Source organism: Chiloscyllium plagiosum, unplaced genomic scaffold, assembly GCF_037043375.1.
Source record: "Chiloscyllium plagiosum isolate Xiang-an unplaced genomic scaffold, Cpla_swu_hap1 HiC_scaffold_14, whole genome shotgun sequence".
Classification (NCBI taxonomy): domain Eukaryota; kingdom Metazoa; phylum Chordata; class Chondrichthyes; order Orectolobiformes; family Hemiscylliidae; genus Chiloscyllium; species Chiloscyllium plagiosum.
The window spans coordinates 9,531,833-9,549,917 of record NW_028270152.1 but is presented as its reverse complement, the minus strand read 5'-3'; the positions used below and the strand labels follow the sequence as shown (position 1 = coordinate 9,549,917).

At 47.3% G+C, this 18,085-nt stretch overlaps 1 protein-coding gene across 2 annotated transcripts in view; it reads right to left on the bottom strand.

Moving 5' to 3' along the window:
• LOC122558816 (plexin-A1-like) overlaps positions 1–18,085 on the bottom strand; it is a 588,446-nt gene that overhangs the window by 502,888 nt on the left and 67,473 nt on the right. For both annotated transcript variants that reach the window (XM_087994072.1, XM_087994073.1), the window contains exon 2: positions 11,768–13,055. In XM_087994072.1, coding sequence (XP_087850198.1) covers positions 11,768–12,946 — 1,179 coding nt within the window. In that variant the 5' untranslated portion in view covers positions 12,947–13,055. The remainder of the gene's footprint in view (positions 1–11,767; positions 13,056–18,085) is intronic.

Genomic DNA, 18,085 nt, shown 5'->3' with positions numbered 1-18,085 from the left:
GGAATCAAACCCGGGTCCCTGGCGCTGTGAGGCAGCAGTACTAACCATTGAGCCACCATGCCACCATTTGAGATTCTTAAGGGGCTTGACAGGGTCAATGCTGAAAGGACATTTCCCCTCAAGGGAAAGTCTAAGACCAGAGGGCATAGTCTCAGAATAAAGGGGCATCAATTTAAGACTGAGATGAGAACGAATGTCTTCTCTCATAAGGTTCTGAGTCTTTGGAACTCCTTGCTACAGAGAGCTGTGGGGGCAGAGTTCCTGTGTATATTTAAGGCTGAGACAGAGATTCTTGATCAGTTGGGGATTTAAGGGTTACAGGGAAATGGCAGGAAAGTGAATGTGAGGAATGTCAGATCAGCCATGATCCTATTGAATGGCACAGTAGGCCTGAGAGGCCGAATGGCCTACTCCTGTTCCTATTTCTTATGGTCTTATGGAGTGGAGTCAAGGATTATCAGCTGGCAATCACTGAGGTTTACAAGTAACATTCACAAAACAAGTGCTGTCAATGACCATCTCCAACAAGAGACAATCTAACTCCGGCCCCTTGACATTCAACAAAATCAACATCACTGAATCCTCCACTATCAACATCCTGGAGATTATCATTGACCACAAATTGAACTGGACTAGCCATATAAATACAGCAGGTATAAGAGCAGGTCAGATTTCTGCAGAGAATAACCAACTCCTAACTCCCCAAAGCCTGTTCACCATCTAGAATCCAGCAATGTGATGGAATGCTCCCCACTTGCCTGGATGGGTACAGCTCCAAAAACAGTCAAGGAGCTTGACATTGTCCAGCACACAGAAGCCCACACGATTGGCACCACATCCACAAGCATCCATTCCCTCCATCACCGACGCTCAGTAGCAGCAGTGTGTACTATCTACAAGATGCACTGCAGAGATTCACCCAAGGTCCTCAGACAGCACCTTCCAAACCCATAACCACTTCCATCTAGAAGGACAAGGGCAGCAGATAGATGGGAACTTTACCCTCTGCAAGTTTCCCCTCCATGCCACTCACCATCCTCACTTGAAAATATATCACCGTTCCTTGAGTGTCGCTGGGTAAAACTCCTGGAATTCCCTTCCCAGGTGTATTGTGGGTCAACCCACAGCAGGTGGACTGCAGTGGTTCAAGATGGCAGCTCACCCCACCTTCTATACGGCGTAACCAGCGATGGGCAATGAATGCTGGCTCGGCCAGCAAACCCCACCTTGAAAGAACAAAATAAAATAAACCAAATGGTCCCTGTGTCCTGTGAGTTCAAGGTGATTCTATTTAAAAACAGGGATTTAATGTGGACTATATGCCTGAGCCAAGATTGACAGGAAATATTGAACCCTGTACTAATGAACACATTTATCTGATCACATAATCAAATTAAATATAGAAGAAAATCATTGGTACTTTGGAATCTTTATTGTGGTTTTCACTGTCAAAAGATCTACCGATAAGAAACTTAATTAGAGCTAGGCAACCTCTTCAATCATTTTTAAGATCCCGCACTCAACAAAATTTATTACGTAATATCTGTTTCTAACCAAAGAGAATTCAGCAAGTTTAAACTGAAGAAGCCCAGGCAGCACTGGGAGAGGGCTGTGTCAGGCTTTCCAATCTCTCTTCCTCAAATAGCCAGTGGAGACTGAGTCATAGAATGGCCTTTCAGCCCATCGGGTCTGCACCAAGACAGCTGACCTTCGACCTCACCTCAGTTACCAGCACTTGGCCCATCGCCCAGAATGTTATCATGCACCAGGTACTTTCTAGAGGATGTGAGGCACTTTATATCCTTTGCAAATGCCAGCGAGGGACACCCACATAAAAAACAAAAGTGACAGATTCTCCATAAGTAAAGGGACGAGAAATTAGCTGGGAGGGGACTGGGAGGGTGTCAGAGGGAATGTGGAGAGGCCAGTGGATCACGTGCTTATTGAAGGGTGGGATAAGTTAGGGGGACCAAGAGGTCTATAGCCACTCCTAATTCCTATTGCCCCGTGGACACTAAGCATGGGGAAGGTCACAGGAAAACAAGGTCGGACTGGATTATCTGGTCTGAGTGTACAGCACTCCCATGTGGGTTGGGTGGAGGAGAGCTCTGTGCTCTGTTGCAATGAATTCAGTCCATCAGTGCCAGCCTTTCAAGGGGCAAGAATGTTCTCTCTCTCTCCCTCTGTCTCAGCCGCCCACAAATCACTTCATAACCAAACCTAGTGCCTTTCGGAGCGGGTTCACCGCGGGAATGCCAGTGACCAATTGGTTGCACAGCAAGATTCCAGATAGAGCAATACAATCAAAGTCCCCAAGCCCCAAGGGGTAAAGATTGGCTCCGGGACACAAGGTGGAACTCTCTTTTTCAAATAATGTCATGGTGTCTTTTACGCCGATCTGAATGGGGACACAGGGTATTGTCTGGAAGGTGTTGCCCACCCCTACCCCCACCCCCGGACAGTACACTGTAGTAGACAGGAAAGATCCCAGCACCAATTAAAAGCGACAGAATCCTTCCCAGTGCCTACTCCCTCAACCAATGTCTCAAAATCTGGTCACCATCGCTTTGCTGGTTAATAGTAGCTTACTGTGTGCCACACTTCAGTACATAACAAGTGCCTACATCTGGGGAGGTGTTGGCCTAGTGATATTATCACTGTGCTGTTAAACTGGAGGCCAGACAACCTTCTAGGGGACCTGGGTTCGAATCCCACCACGGCAGATGGTGGAATTTGAATTCAGCAAAAAAAATCTGGAATTAAGAATCTGATGATGACTGTGAATCCATTGTCAATTGTCAGAAAATCCCATCTGGCTCACTAATGTCCTTTAGGGAAGGAAAGTGCCATCCTTACCTGGTGTGGCCTACATGTGACTCCAGACCCACAGCAATGTGGGTGACTCTTAACTGCCCTCTGGGCAATTAGGGATGGGTAATAAATGCTGGCCTAGCCAGTGACACTATCATCCCCTGAATGAATAAAGAAAAACTTCAATGGCTGGAAAGCACTGTGATGCCCTGAGGTTGTGAAAGGTGCTATGGAAATGTAAGTCCCTTCACCTTCAGCCACATGCAGACACAGCGCCTGAAAACACAGAGAGAGAGTGGGACTGGCTCCAAGCAAGTTTGCTGTCAGTGAGTCAGTGCCCTGTGGAACAGACAGGCATATGCAGTGTTTATTGATTGATTTTCACAACAAAACTGGAGGGAGTTCCTGGGCAAAGACTTTACAAGGCTTCCGAGGACAGTTATGTTAGCTGGGCCAACATATTACAACAACAAAACGTTTAACTTATATAGCACCTCAAACATAACGAGGCATCATCAGGATTTCCAGGAGCATGATTTTTTTTAAAAAAATCTTTAACACTGAACAATGTGACATGGATTTTTCATCAGATGGTCAAAGGTTTCAAGGTGTGTCTCAAAGAAAGGGAAAGGGAGGTAAGGAGGAGGAGCAGGCTCAAAAGGCCAAATAGCCAACAGTGGCTCATTAATTTTAGGGCCAGAACTCCAGAGCTCAGGGCTTGGTGACTGAGTCACCAGCCACCATAGGGGGGTGAATCAGAGAAATAGAGAGAACTGATATAAGGGTAGGGCTCATGCAATTAAAATAGGACCTTGGGTAGTGCTGGATATCAGAAGGACCTAGGGGTTGTGGTTCTGTTCGCCGAGCTGGGAATTTGTCTTGCAAATGTTTCGTCCCCTGTCTAGGTGACATCCTCAGTGCTTGGGAGCCTCCTGTGAAGCGCTTCTGTGATGTTTCCTCCGGCATTTATAGTGGCCTGTCTCTGCCGCTTCCGGTTGTCAGTTCCAGCTGTCCGCTGTAGTGGCCGGTATATTGGGTCCAGGTCGATGTGTTTGTTGATGGAGTTTGTGGATGAATACCATGCCTCTAGGAATTCCCTGGCTGTTCTCTGTTTGGCTTGCCCTATAATTGTAGTGTTGTCCCAGTCGAATTCATGTTGCTTGTCATGTGTGTGTGTGTGGCTACTCAGGATAGCTGGTTGTGTCGTTTCAGGTCCATAATTCTTTGAAGTTTGTATCACATATAGATAGGATGGTTGCCTTCATTGCTCAGCCCTTTGAGTATGGGAGTTATATTGACATTGTACAGGACATTGGTGAGGTCTCTTCTGGAATACTGTATCCAATTCTGGAGGCCCAGTTAGAGAAAGGATATTACCAAGCCGGAAAAGGTTCAGAAGAGATGTACCAGAATGTTGAGGGGCATGGAAGGCTTGAGTTATAAAGAAAGGTTGGATGGGCTGTGATATTTTTCATTGGAGTGCAGGAGGTTGAGAGGCGACCAGATAGATGTTTATGAAATAATGAGGGTTATAGATAGAGTTAATGAGAGTTGTCTTTTCCCCAGGGTGGGGGATTTCAAGATTAGGGGGCACATTTTTAAGGTGAGAGGAGAGAGATTTAAAAAAGACACAAGGGGCAAATATTTTACACAGAGCGTGGTTCGCATGTGGGATGAACTTCCTGAGGCGAGATGTCAGAGATCGGTTCTTTACACAGAGTGTGATGGGTGCATGGAATGCACTGCCAGCGGTGGTAGTAGAGTCAGATACATTAGGGACATTTAAGCAACTCTTGGATAGGCACATGGAAAATAGTACAATGTAGTGTACATAGGTTAGTTTGATCTTAGAGTAGGATAAAAGGCCGGCACAACATCGAAGGCCGAAGGGCCTGTAATGTGTTGTACTCTTCTATGTTCCATGTAAATGGATGTGGGTTCAATTACAATTGGATAAGTACATGAATAGGAAAAGTTGGGAGGGATATGGCCCAGGAGCAAGCAGGTCTGACTCGTTTAGTTTGGGATTATGTTCAGCATGGACTGGTTAGACCAAAGGGTCTGTTTCTACGCTGCATGATTGTATGAAGGTTGTGGGGTGAGGCAATATCATAGATCGGGTGAAAATCGAAAACGAGGATGTGAATTTCAGGTGCCAGGAGCCAGCAAGGTGAACAAGGTTGGATGAGAGTCAGGAGACATGGACAGCAGTATTTTAGAAAATCTCAATTTGTTGAAGGGTAGAATACAGGGGAGCAGCCAGAAATGTTGTCGATACCAACAGCTTTGCTCGATTTTTTTCTGGAGTTCGAGAGCATTATTTTTAGAAATTTCCATAAATTGACAACAGCACGTTTTTGTTGTTATTGCACTTCTGGAGATGAGGTTTTAAAAGTGATCAGAGCCTATCTGAGTACAGCAGACAGAGTCTCCTTCCTGCCTCACATTTCATAGCTTTGTTCAATATCAAAGGAACCACCAAAATAAGTCACATTTCTGCCTGAGACAAGTTCGTAGTATATTGCGGTCAATGAGTGTTATTTACAGAATAGAATCCCCAGAGTGTAGAAAAGGATATTCAACCCAACAGGTCCATACTGACCCTCTGAAGAGCATCCCAACCCAGGCCCATCCCCCTATCCTATCCCTGTAACCCCCATGGCCAATACACCCAGCCTACACAGCCCTGGACACTATGGGTAATTTAGCCTAGCCGATCCACCCTAACCTGCATATCTTTGGACTGAGAGGAAACCAGACCATCCGGAGGAAACCCACACAGACACGGGGAGAATGTGCAAACTCCACACAGACAGTCACCTGAGGGTGGAATCGAAAATGGGTCTCTGTGCAGTGAGGCAGCGTGCTGCTCATTTACTTGACTGAAAGGTCTGATGGTCAGACAGAAGATTCTCATTTCAAAATCTAAAATGCCACCACATTTGAACTATTCCTGCCCTGACTGTACCCTTAAAGCTTCTCTAAATTTGAGCAAAAATGAAACACGTACCAGTGTGGAGATTAATCAACCCAAATAGGTTAGCAGCAGCTTCAGTTGTCACTGCTGTGCTCACGCACCCAACAAACTATAGCATCGCTTTCGTACCGAAGGTGACATTAACATTGACCCTGTCATTACTCTCTGGTTATTCACCCTCCTGTAGTGACTATAATGCGGTCAGCCAGGTCATTCTCACAGTATATGGGGCTGTTAATCTGGTCAATTAGGGAGCCCTGGCTGACAGATATAGAGACACAGATAAACAGCATGGAAACAGACCCATCGGTCCAACCCGTCCATGCCGACAAGATAGCCCAAGCCAATCTAGTCCCATTTGCCAGCATTTGGCCCATATCCCTCTAAACCCTTCCTATCCATGTACCAAATTCTTTTACCTGTATCTAGCACTTCCTCAGGCAGTTCATACCATGTAAGGTCAACACTGCATGAAAACATTGCCCCTCAGGTCCCTTTTAAATCTTACCTCTCACCTTGAACCTTTCGCCTTTAGATTTGAACTCTCCTATCCTGGGGAAAAGACCTTCGCTATTTACTTACCTATATCCCTCATGGTTTTGTAAACCTCGATAAGGTCACCCCTTAACCTCCTGCACTCCAGTGAAAAAAGTCCCAGCCTATCCAGCCTCTCCTTATAACTCAAACCTTTATGTGGTTCTAATATGGAATGAACTGCCTGAGGAAGTGGTGGATACAGGTATAGTTACATTGAAAAGACATTGGACAGGTACAGAGGAACCTCGATTATCCAGCATTCGATTGTCCGAATATCGGATTACCTTGCAAGATCGCAAGATCCCGATTCTCGGTTAAACTATGTTATCCGGCATTCAATTATCCAGAATTCGATTAACCGAACAAAACACTCCCCCCCCGCCCGTGTCCTTCAGATAATCGAGGTTCCTCTGTAAATGGATTGGAAAGGTTTAAAGGAGTTTGGGCCAAACACAGGCAAATGGGACGAGTAAATTGTAAATTTTTTCTGCACCCTCTCCAATCAATAACATCCTTCCTGTAGCAGGGAGACCAGAATGGTACTCAGTACTCCAAAAGTGGCCTCAACAACATCTTGTACAGCCTAAACATGGCATCCCAACTCCTGTACTCAATGCTCTGACCAGTTATTCATTGAGGCTACATATTAATCACCTACGATTAGTGGAGTAGGACACCCAGATCCCTCTGCACCAAAACGATGGACAGTGGTGAGGATTCATCCTACAACACTCAGGGGGTCAAAGCAGATCCATAGAGAAAGAAGCAGAATTGACTGACATCATTGATGTGTAACATTAATTCGGTCTCTGTCTCTCCACAGACTTGTCAGGCCTACCCGGCATTTTCTTTTTCCTGTTTCTATTTCAGGTTTCCAGCATCTGCGGTATTTCACTTTTCACGTGGAACCTTTCCAAATCTGGTAATCCTCTTGTATACAATCTGCCACTGATAGGCAGACTTTACAGCGAAGGTTCATCATCATTACTGTGCTCAGCTCCAACTGTGTCAGTGTTTCAATAAACACTGTGAAACAACAAATACAGCTGTACACATGGACTGGTAATGCTATCGCTGACACATCAATAAATAATTAAGCCTCTAATTAACTCGTTAAGGGCAAAGTGCTCAGCTTTGGTTTTAAAAAGCAAGCAATTTAGGCCTCTCCCCCAGCGTGGCATGTCACATGACTGCAAGTAGGCAAATTGACCACAGGTTCCTCGTCCAACTTGGAGATGTATCTAGCATGGCACAGAGGCAAGAGGGGGAAAAGGGCATCACTGTCTCATGGTCTAGCACATTTTTTTATATATGTTCATTCACAGGAGATGGGTATCACTGGCTAGGCCAGCATTTATTGCCCATCCCTAATTGCCCAGAGGGCAGATAAGAGTCAACCACATTGCTGTGGGTCTGGAGTCACATGTAGGCCAGACTAGGTAAAGGACAGCAGATTTCCTTCCCAAGTGCCAGAGAAATCAAACCAGCTAGAGCTGTTGAATGTAAAGTGTTGGAATGGTTGAGGAATGCAGTGAGGTCACTGCCATTCTGAACCTAGTGGCTGCATTTTGAACAGAGCTCAACAACATGACAGAACGCAAGCATGGGCCCTTCGGACCATCGTGTCTGTGCCAGGTCTCTGACAGAGCAATTTTGCTGGCTCCACATCTCTTCTCCTTCCGGCTTGACCCATGAGAGTTCTTTCTCTTCAGGTCAAGGCTGACCCTTCCAATCGTCAACACTGAATCTTCCTCCACCGCACTCTCAGACAGCATAGGCCTTGGGCCCGACCACCCGCTGTACTTAAAACCAAAGCCCCTGCAAGTTCCCCTCCCGACTCACCACCCTGACTTGGAATTCCAATGGGAGTAAGTGAGCACTGCAGATGCTGGAGATCAGAGTCGAGTGTGCTGGAGGTGCTGGAAAAGAACAGCAGGTCAGGCAGCATCCGAGGAGCAGGAAAACCCACATTTCGGGCAATCATCATGAGTCCTGATGAAGGGCTTATGACCGAAGTGTCAATTCTCCCCCTCCCTCGGATGCCGACTGACCTGCTGAGCTTTTCCAGCAACACACTCTCCACCGTGAAAATACATCGCCGCTCCTTCGCTGTCGCTGGGTCAAAATCCTGGAACTCCCTCCCCAGCGGTACTGTGGGTATCCTAAACCAAACAGACTGTGCCAGATTCTCAAGGGATAATTACCAATGGGCAATAAAGAAATCAACACCTAGACCCCGTGAACAATTAAATAGTTAAAAATCTGTCAGTGAGGGCGATCGAGCCAAGAGGTCCATCTGGTCCAGTATAGGACTGGGGACAAGTAAAATGCTAAGGCAGCACAAGTTAATCCAGAGGGGGTTCTGCAAGCTGCACACCATCTCCTCTCACCCACTCACCCTTCGGACACAGCTGGCGCCTCCTGCAGCCTGTCTCACTAGCTGTTAAAAATGAGCAGTCTCGCCCCAGTGTAACAGCCGATGCTGCCAGGGCTCACTGTGACTGAACTAAAACAGACATTTTCAGGTTCAAAGACCAGAGTAGGTCAACTCCAGTTGATCCACAAAGCCAGGAGCTTCTGAGATCACCCTCCAGTCTGGGAGCTCGAAGGCAGTGAAGCAAAGGGCTGGCGAAGTTGAGGCATAGAAACATAGGAAACAGGGGCAAGAGGCCATTTGGCCCTTCCATCCTGTTCTGCAATTCAATGCGATCATTCAGCTCATCAAGATGAGTCAACAGCTACTCACACAGTCACAGCAGCTTAAGACATTGATAGTAAATTTTCCCAAAATGTAACAATAAACTGCGGATTTACTCTTTCTTGTGTCAAATGGCCTTAGCACTTTTCAATGCACCATTCCAACTTCCATCAGCCTCAATACCAGCCTTGTGTGGGGTATTGGGCCCAATATTCAACCCTCGACCCACATCAGTAAGAAGCAATTGACTGGTGTCTCTGTGGAACCCATTGCCACAGACAGTTGTGGAGGCCAGTCATTGACTGTCTTTAAGACAGAGATAGATAAGTTCTTGATTGGTTGGGGGATCAAGGGTTATGGGGAGAAGGCATAACCCTGCTCACCTCCATTGAGTTGAGAAACATGTCAGCTCTGATCAAATAGTGGAGCAGACTCAATGGGCCAAATGGCCTCATTCAGCTCCTATACCCTGCTGTACATAGATGCTACAATACTAACAACAAGTAGTCACCACAACTGATTCTGCCGAGTCCAAGATGACACAGTCTTGTTCTTGTGTACGAGGAGCAGCCAGGGGAGGTGGCCATTGGCTGGAGGTAGAGAAGGGAATCTGTGTTTTGTCTAACTCAAAATCCATCCAATAGGCACTCGACCATCCCAGGCACAGTCACTGAAAACACATCGCCCACTCAACACAAAGACCAGATTTGCTGCTATTGCCTATTGGAATGAAACTCATGTACCACCTCATGAGAAACAAAACATGAGAATTTCTTAAGTTGATCCTCGTAAATGCTGTCACTGGGCACAGGAATGCTGTTTCACCATTCTCCTTTCGACTAAACATTGCAGAGTCTTGCACAAAATGGGTAGAAAGGTGCTGAGGATCCAGGAAAATATCTGGTTTTCCACAGATTTGATCCTAATAACCCATCCCCCTCCATTGTTATTGTTCACTTGTAGCCATAGGGGTAGGACTTGCAGTGCAGTGATCAGAGCCAGGGGTTTGGGGTACCAATCCCACTCCGAGACTTAATGGCCAAGGAAAGTGCAGTCATTGGAACGAGATCAGCCAAGTGGACCTCACAGAACGTGAGTTCCCTGATTTGGGCTGTTTACTGGCCCAATCAGGGAGCCCTGGCTAACAGACATAAACAGGAGAGTCAGGATTCTGGGAGGTGGATCTGAGGTGCTAGGTCAGAGTCCTGTACTGTGTGTGTGTGTAAATAAAGGGTGACTTGGTGATGGGATACCAGCCTTGGTGGAGTTATTTCAGAAACTCCCTGCCACTCTTCAAGTAAGTGACAAAGACTCTCTGGGGAGATTGTGGAGGCTTTGGCAGTGATCTTTCAGGAATCTCTGGGGTCAGGGAGGGCCCCAGAGGACTGGAAAATGGCTAATGCAACATTTATTTTTAAGGGATGGAAGCAGAAAGACAGGGAATCATACGCCAGTTAGCCTGACCTCGGTCATTGGTAAGATTTTAGAGACGATTATTAAGAATGAGATTGCAGAGCAGTTGCAAGTGCAAGGTAAAACGGGCTGAGTCAGCGTGGCTTTGTCAAGGGAGGTCCTGCCTGACAAGTCTGAGAGAATTCTTTGAGGAGTTAACGAGCAGATTAGACAAAGGAGGACCAGTGGATGTGATCTATTTGGATTTCCAGAAGGCCTTTGACAAGAGCCACACAGCAAGTTGCGAAATAAGGTAAAAGCCCAAGGTGTTATGGGCAAGCTACTGGCATGGATAGAGGATTGGCTGACCAGCAGAGCGTGGGGATAAAGGGTCTTCTACAGGTTGGCAGCCAGTGACTAGTTGAGTTCCACAGGGGTCACTGTTAGCACAACAACTATTCACAACATACATTAACGATCTGGACAAAGGAAGCCAGGGTACTGTTGCTAAGTTTGCAGATGACACAAAGATAGGTGGAAGGACAGGTAGTGTTGAGGAAGCAGGGAGGCTGCAGAAGGACATAGATAGGTGAGGGGAGAGAGCAAAGAAATGGCAGATAGAATACAATGTGGGAAAGTGAGAGGTTCCATATTTTAGCAGGATGAATAGGAGAGTAGACTTTTTTTTTCCCCAATGGGGAACAGCGTTGGCTGCAGAGAAAAAGGCCCTTTGGCTCATTGAGTCTGAACTGGTCAAAAATTATTCTAATCCCATTTTCCAGCACTTGGCCCATAGATTCGGCACCTTTGAATTTTCTCTGTTCATGAGAAAGATAGATCCAGCTTATTCATCCTGATAGCCCAATCGATCTCCACGTCTGTACATATCTCTGGTGGCATGTTCATAAATCTTCCCCTCACCTTCTCCACAATATCCTTTTTACAACAGAGTGACCAAATCTACACAACGAACTCCAAGTGTGGCCCAACCAAGGCTTAACACAGATTCTGCGTAACTTCCTGACTTCTCAAACCGAAAGCTGTTGCCTGGCTGGCAGTTTCACAGTGGCCTTGCTGGCTCCGGGCCAACATCTTCTTCCCTGAAGGCAAGGCCAAGACAGGAACCTTATAATGAATTTAAGTGGTTAAAACTGGCATTCATAAAGCCACAGTTGCATTGTATTCCCAACAGTGACACCAATTAACAGGCATCAACTGTTTACAATTTAATTTTCCCTGTGTGTTTACACTTTACAACCATTCAGAAACAAAACAAAGACAGAAAGTGGGTCTGGAAAGTGCTTTTGAGAAGGCTGTAGACTGTGGAACATCGCTCAATGTTTTGTACTCACGGAATTAATGCAGGCTAGTTCCTTGTTGAGAAGCCAGGGTAACGAGAGCTTGCCTTCCCCTCTGTAGCACGACTGAATCCGTTCCTTAATCTTCTGTTTGATTTTCCTCAGGGTGAAGAGGCAGAGGGCAGACTCCCGGGGTGGCTTCATCCGATTTTTCTGGCCTTGGGAAAAGACGGTGAAGAGGATGTCCTCTTTCTCGGAGACCCCCAGAGACCGGGCGAGGAATTTTCCGGGCTTGGCTAAGTAGGCATCTTGGATGAGGCGGTACTCCACCCCGTCCTTCAGGCACCCAATGGGAAACTCCACATACGAGTAGAACTTGGGATCACCTACACACAGCCGGACGATCTTCGAGGTGAAGAACTGTTCGCTGTTGGAGTCGGGAGACGTCAACTGAGTATCAAGCTGCAGGGTTAAGTAATAGACAAACTGCTCGCTACTAAAACTGTAAATGTAATAGATGTCAAAGGCTGGGAATTTGGAAAGAGTATCCGAAGGGATCTTCAGTTGTGAGGAGACAAACTCGTCCTGGTAGACGAAGCCAAACATCTCCGCGTTTTCCTCATTGTCCATTAGTTTTCGGCTGGAGAGGGTGGGAAAATATTCCGATTTGCCATCAATGGGGGTGCCGATGAAGAGTTTGTTGTTGGTCCCATTGGGTCCCTCAATGATCACACCCGACATGGTGGCTGCCTCGTTGACGCTGGACAGGTAATGCTCTTTGCGGTGGTGAGGCTCCCCAAGCTTGAAGAGATCGTCCAGGCGAAGGAACTGGCATATACCCTGAAAGGCACTGCCGCAGGCAATGAGGCGATTCTGCTTGTAGTCGATGAGCAGCAGCTTGTTGACGTTTCTGGTCAGCGCCAGGGCGTGCGGGCAGGACTGCACGCTGGGAGGCGGGTAACATTTCTCGTTGTCCTCCACCGGGCCGGTCACATGGGACCGCAGCGTGGTCAGGTTGTCCGCCAACTTGTAGATCTTGTCCACGGCGCCAACGTAGACAACTCCAGTTTTGTTGTGGACGACCAGGTGGGTCAGGCTCGTGTCGGAAACCTCGAAAGTCCTGAAGGGAGGTAGTGCCCCCTTGGCGTGGCCAATCACGGCCAAGTGCGAGGCCACCAGTAATGTCCAGAGGCACGAGGGCCGAGAACAGCGATTCGTACAGAGTGGTTCCATTGTGCTCCCCTGCACCTGCTATATCCCCCCAACACTTCAGGATGAAGGAAACCACGTAGAGCCAAATCCTTCATCTAGGTCGCCCTCCGAACTGCTGAGGTCATCAAACCTGCAAAGAGAAAAGGCAGCTAGTTAAATGAAGTTCAGAAACGTCCCCTGCTTGAGTAACCCAACTCCTTACTTCAGGTGAAGAGAGAGCATGGAATCCAACCTTTGGCAAATTCACCACGTTATGGGCACCTTACAAATTCAAATGTTGTTGTCCCTGCTAAAGATTTAAGCCAGTTATGGCCATTAATAAATACAACCCGGACTGCATTTATTTTGCACTCTTTCTCTGTCTCTCTCCCAGTGTTTGGATCAGCCTAATTTATTTCCCACAAAAAGCAAAGGTGACTTGGCAAGGCAGAGTCAAGGACTGGAGTTACACATGGGTACAAGGCAGGCGATATATTTCTCTCCACTAAAGAATGTTAATAAACCACTTGCATTCATTTGGGACAATTGACCCTTTCGCTGTGTGTTCTAGCCTCCTGGTGGGATTTGAACTCTCAGCCTCTGTCCCACTGGGGAAACCAAACAACTTGATGTTGGGGGGTGGGGCCACTGGAGGGGCATAGCTTCCAAACAATTCAGTGCAAAGGTGGTCCACCACTCCCAACAGGCACCTCAGGAACAGGTTTTGGCAAGTCTCCTGCTTCCCAGCAATAAAGGGGGTTAAGGTGACAGGCTACAGCAAGGGTGGTTCTGAGGAAGAGAACGGGAGAGAGAAGGAGAAGGTCAGAGGAAAACGAAAGCAGAGAGAGACGAGAAAGGGAGAGAGAGTATGAAAGGAAGAGGGACAGATAAAAGGCAGAGAGAGAAAAGGACAGGGAGGAAGAGAAGGGGAGACAGAGAAAGAGAGAGAGAAAGAACAGAAGAAGGGGGGAAGAGAGAAAAGGACAGGGAGAAAGAGAAGGGGAGACAGGGAGAAAAAGAACAGATGAAGGAAGTGAGAGAGAAAAAAGGAGAGAGAGAGAGAAAGGGAGAAAGAAAACTGGGAAAGGGGAGAGACAGAGAAAGGGGGAGAGCGAGTAAAAGCTGGGGGAGGAATAGAGAGAGAGAAAAGGACAGAGAGAAAGGGAAGGGGAGACAGAGAGAAAGAAAGGACAGAGAGAAAAGAAGAGAGAGAAAAGAAGAGAGAGAAAGAGGGAGAAAGAAAAAGAGGGGGAGAGAGCAAAGGACAGAGAGAAAGGGATAGGGAGACAGCTAGAAAGAGAAAGGAAGGGAAAAAGGACAGAGAAAGGGAGAAATACAGAGAAAACAGGACAGAGAGAAAAATGGATAGACAGAAAGAAAGAGAGGGAAAGAAAAAATACAAACAGAAAAATAAGGCAAGAGAAGAAGAGGCAATTCAAAAGAATATCGAAACAGTACAATATGTGGTGACGCATTATCCCACCTCCCCCACACATTAACTGCAGTGAGTATCAGAAACAACATGAATAATTTGCCGGAGCTTCACGAGGAGACAGTGATGTCTTAAGAGGAACCCATCACAGAATTGATAAGCTTGAGCAGTGCCTGACCTATTATAATAATCCGTATGTCGGTGCTGAGTAAAACCCAGCCTGTGACTGAGGAATATTCATCACCAGCTGCCCAGTCAGTTCTGAGGCTGGTGAAGGTTCAGGCCAGCTGTATGGGTCAGGACCACCCACTTCCCAGTCTGATGAAGACCCTCCCCAACTAAGTCCTGCAGGGGGCTGCCAACCACTGAGCTATCGGCAACACGGCGGGTGGTGGGAGTGGAGGGGTGCCTTTGGAAGGATTTATTAAAGCCGCTGCCCATTGTGCAATGCAAGTTGCCAGGACTATTGGCAAGCACGCTTCCAGACACATCGTTCCACAGGACCGTCAGAAACTAACCACAGCTCTGCACCACCCAACACAGAGCTGGGCTGGTAGTTCTGGACATACGAAGCTCGAAGGTTCAGGGTTCAAGACCCACTCCAGAAACAGAGTCTTAAAGGTAACAAATTTAAAACAGAGTTGAGGGGAAACCACTTCTCCCAAAGGGGTGTGAATCTGTGGGATTCCCGACCCCAAAGTGTGGTGGATGCTGGGACAGTGAGTAAATTTAAGGAGTAGTTAGGCAGATGTTTAATTGATAATGGGTTGGAGGGGTATGGAGAGAAGGCAGGAAAATGGGGGTGAGGAGCATATCAGCCATGATCGAATGGTGGGGCAGACTCGATGGGCCAAATGGCCTTATTCTTATGAATTTAACTCAGGCTGACACTCCCAATGCAACACAGTGGGACAACTGCACTACAGGGGGCGCCGCCTTTGGAATGAAACACTGGTGTGCCCTCTCAAACAAATATAAAAGACCCATGGCACTAGATGAGTTTCCCCTCCCCGCGGTGTGATGAATACCTCGTCACTAAACAACACAGAACTTTATTCTGCAAACAAAATGTATGGTCACTATATTGATCCCATTTCTGGGATCTTACTGTACATAAAATGGCTGCCAACGTCCTCAGATTCCAGGAGAATGCAGCACACAAGAAATGGGACATCATTTCTTCCCTTACAATGGGCCATAGTGGTCTCAAACCCTGTACGAGACAAAGGTGGGCATGTTTATTGAACTAAAGGTTAATAAACCCTCAGTTCGGCTTCCCCACTACATCCTAGGAAGCACTTGATTAAGAAGGTCACAAACCAAGAGCAGAACAGGCTCCAAGCTTGCACTGTCCTCTTGGGACAAGCCACATAAACCCTGAAGCTACAAGATCCACCAGCGAGTAACTCACCTCCTGACTACCTCCATCAACAAGGCACAAGTCAGGAGTGTGGTGGAATACTCCCCACTTGCCTGGATGGGTGCAGCTCCAACAACACTCAAGAAGCTTGACACCATCTAGGGCAAGGCAGCCGCTAGATTGGCACTCCATTCATCTTAAACATTCACGCTGTCCACTCCCTGCACATTCTATCTAGATCCTGCAGCATGTACAAGACGTACTGGAGCCAAGGCTCCCTCAACAAGGCCTTCCAATGACCACTCCTATCTCGAAGGACAAAGGCTTCAGGTACATCCCCCCTCCCCCCCCCCCCCCCCCCAAGCCACACACCACCCTGACTTGGAAATATATCGCCATGCCATCACTGTTGCTGGGTCAATGTCCTGGAATTCCATACTGAACAGAATTATCCCTCCAACCATGTGGACAGTTCAGGAAGGCAGTTCACCATCACCTTCACAAGGACAATGAAAGATGTGTAATAGATGCTGACCCCATCCAGTGACACCCACATCCTGGAGGTGAGTTAAATTGGGATAAAGAGGGAAAGTGGAGCTGAGGGGTAAAACATTTTCATTCATTCACAGGATTTGAGCGGTATCAGCTTTGGTCCTGGGTTTGGAAGGTGCAGTCTGAGGATCTTTGGTGAACTTCTGCAGTACATCTTGTTGATAGTACATACTGCTACTACTGAGCATCGGTGGTGGAGGGAGTGGATGCTTATGGATGTGGTGCCAATCAAGCGGCTGCTTTGTCCTGGATGGTGTCGAGCTTCTTGAATGTTGCTGGAGCTGCCCCCATCCAGGGCAAGGTGGGAATATTCCATCACACTCCTGACTTGTGCCTTGGAGATGGAGGGAGTCAGGAGGTGAGCTACTCACTGCTGGATCCTGCAGCTGGGTATTTATATGGCTGGTCCAGGGAGGGCAACATGGCAGTGCAAGCTTAGAGCCTACTCGACTCCGAACTTGCGTTCTTCTTAATCTTGTACTTATGAGGAATTCATGGGGAAGCTGATCTGCAATGGGTTCCTTCAGTTTAATAAAAGCCCCCATCTTAGTCCGGTACAGTATTCCATCGCACTCCCAACTTGTGCCTTGGAGACGATGGACAAGGGTCAGGACGTGAGCAACTCGCTGCAGGATTCCCAGCCTCTGACCTACTCTGCTGACCTCAGTGTATATATGGTGTGTCCAATTCAGTTGGGGGAAAGTGAGGACTGCAGATGCTGGAGATTAGAGTCAAGGGTGTGGTACTGGAAAAGCACAGCAGGTCAGGCAGCATCCGAGGAGGTGATTGTGATAGGTCGGAGAAGACCTGGTTTGAGTACTTGGAAAGCAAACACCCATCAGTTACATAGTTGCTGGCCTGCGATTAATTGGTGCCTCGAAAGATTTCTGTGAATTGAACTGTCCTACCTGTCCATCTTCCTTCCCACCTATCCACTCCACCCTCCCCCTCCGAACTATCACCTTTACCCCACCCTCCACCTATTGCATTCCCAGCTACCTTCCCCCCAACCCAAACCCTCTCTCATTTCTCTCTCAGCCCCCTTGGGCCTCCATGACATTCCTGATGAAGAGCTTATGCTCGAAACATCGACTGTCCTGCTCCTCAGATGTTGCCTGACTAGCTGCGCTTTTCCAGCGCCACACTTTTTGACTGTGTCCAGTTCAGTGTCTGGTCAATGCAAAGAAACTAGTTATTCTGCCATATCCTAAAATGGTTTATTGCTGTTGCCTCTTTTAAAGTGAAATAACGAGGTAAAATTGTACTTGATTAATTCACAGAAATCTTTCAAGGCACCAGTTAATCGCAGGCCAGGAACGATGTAACTGATGGGTATTTGCTTTCCAAGCACTCAAAATAAGTAACTAAAATACCAACCACCACAAATATAATTGGGCTGCAATTTAAACGTTTCCACCAACCTATCCCCTCGCCGCCATGGTGACTCAAACTAGCAGTCACAAGAGCCAGGCTCTGGAAAGTGTTTGACTTTGTAAAACTCAGAGCCAATGCTGATCGGACACTGAGAAAGCGGAGGCTGTGAAGGGTTTGGATTGCCTCCAGATTTTCCTTGTGTTTGTAAATAAATCTCACGCAGTCCCTACAGTGTGGACATAGGCCAGTCAGCCCATCGGATCCACACCAACCCTCCGAAGAGCATTCCACCCAGACCCATCCCTGTCACCCGGCATTGCCCATGGCTAATCCACCCAGCCTCCACATCCTTAGACCTGAGGGGCAGTTTAGCATGGCCAACCCATCTAACCTGCACATCTTTGGACTGTGGGAAGAAACCAGAGCTCCCAGAGGAAACTCACGCAGAAATGGAAAGTACGTG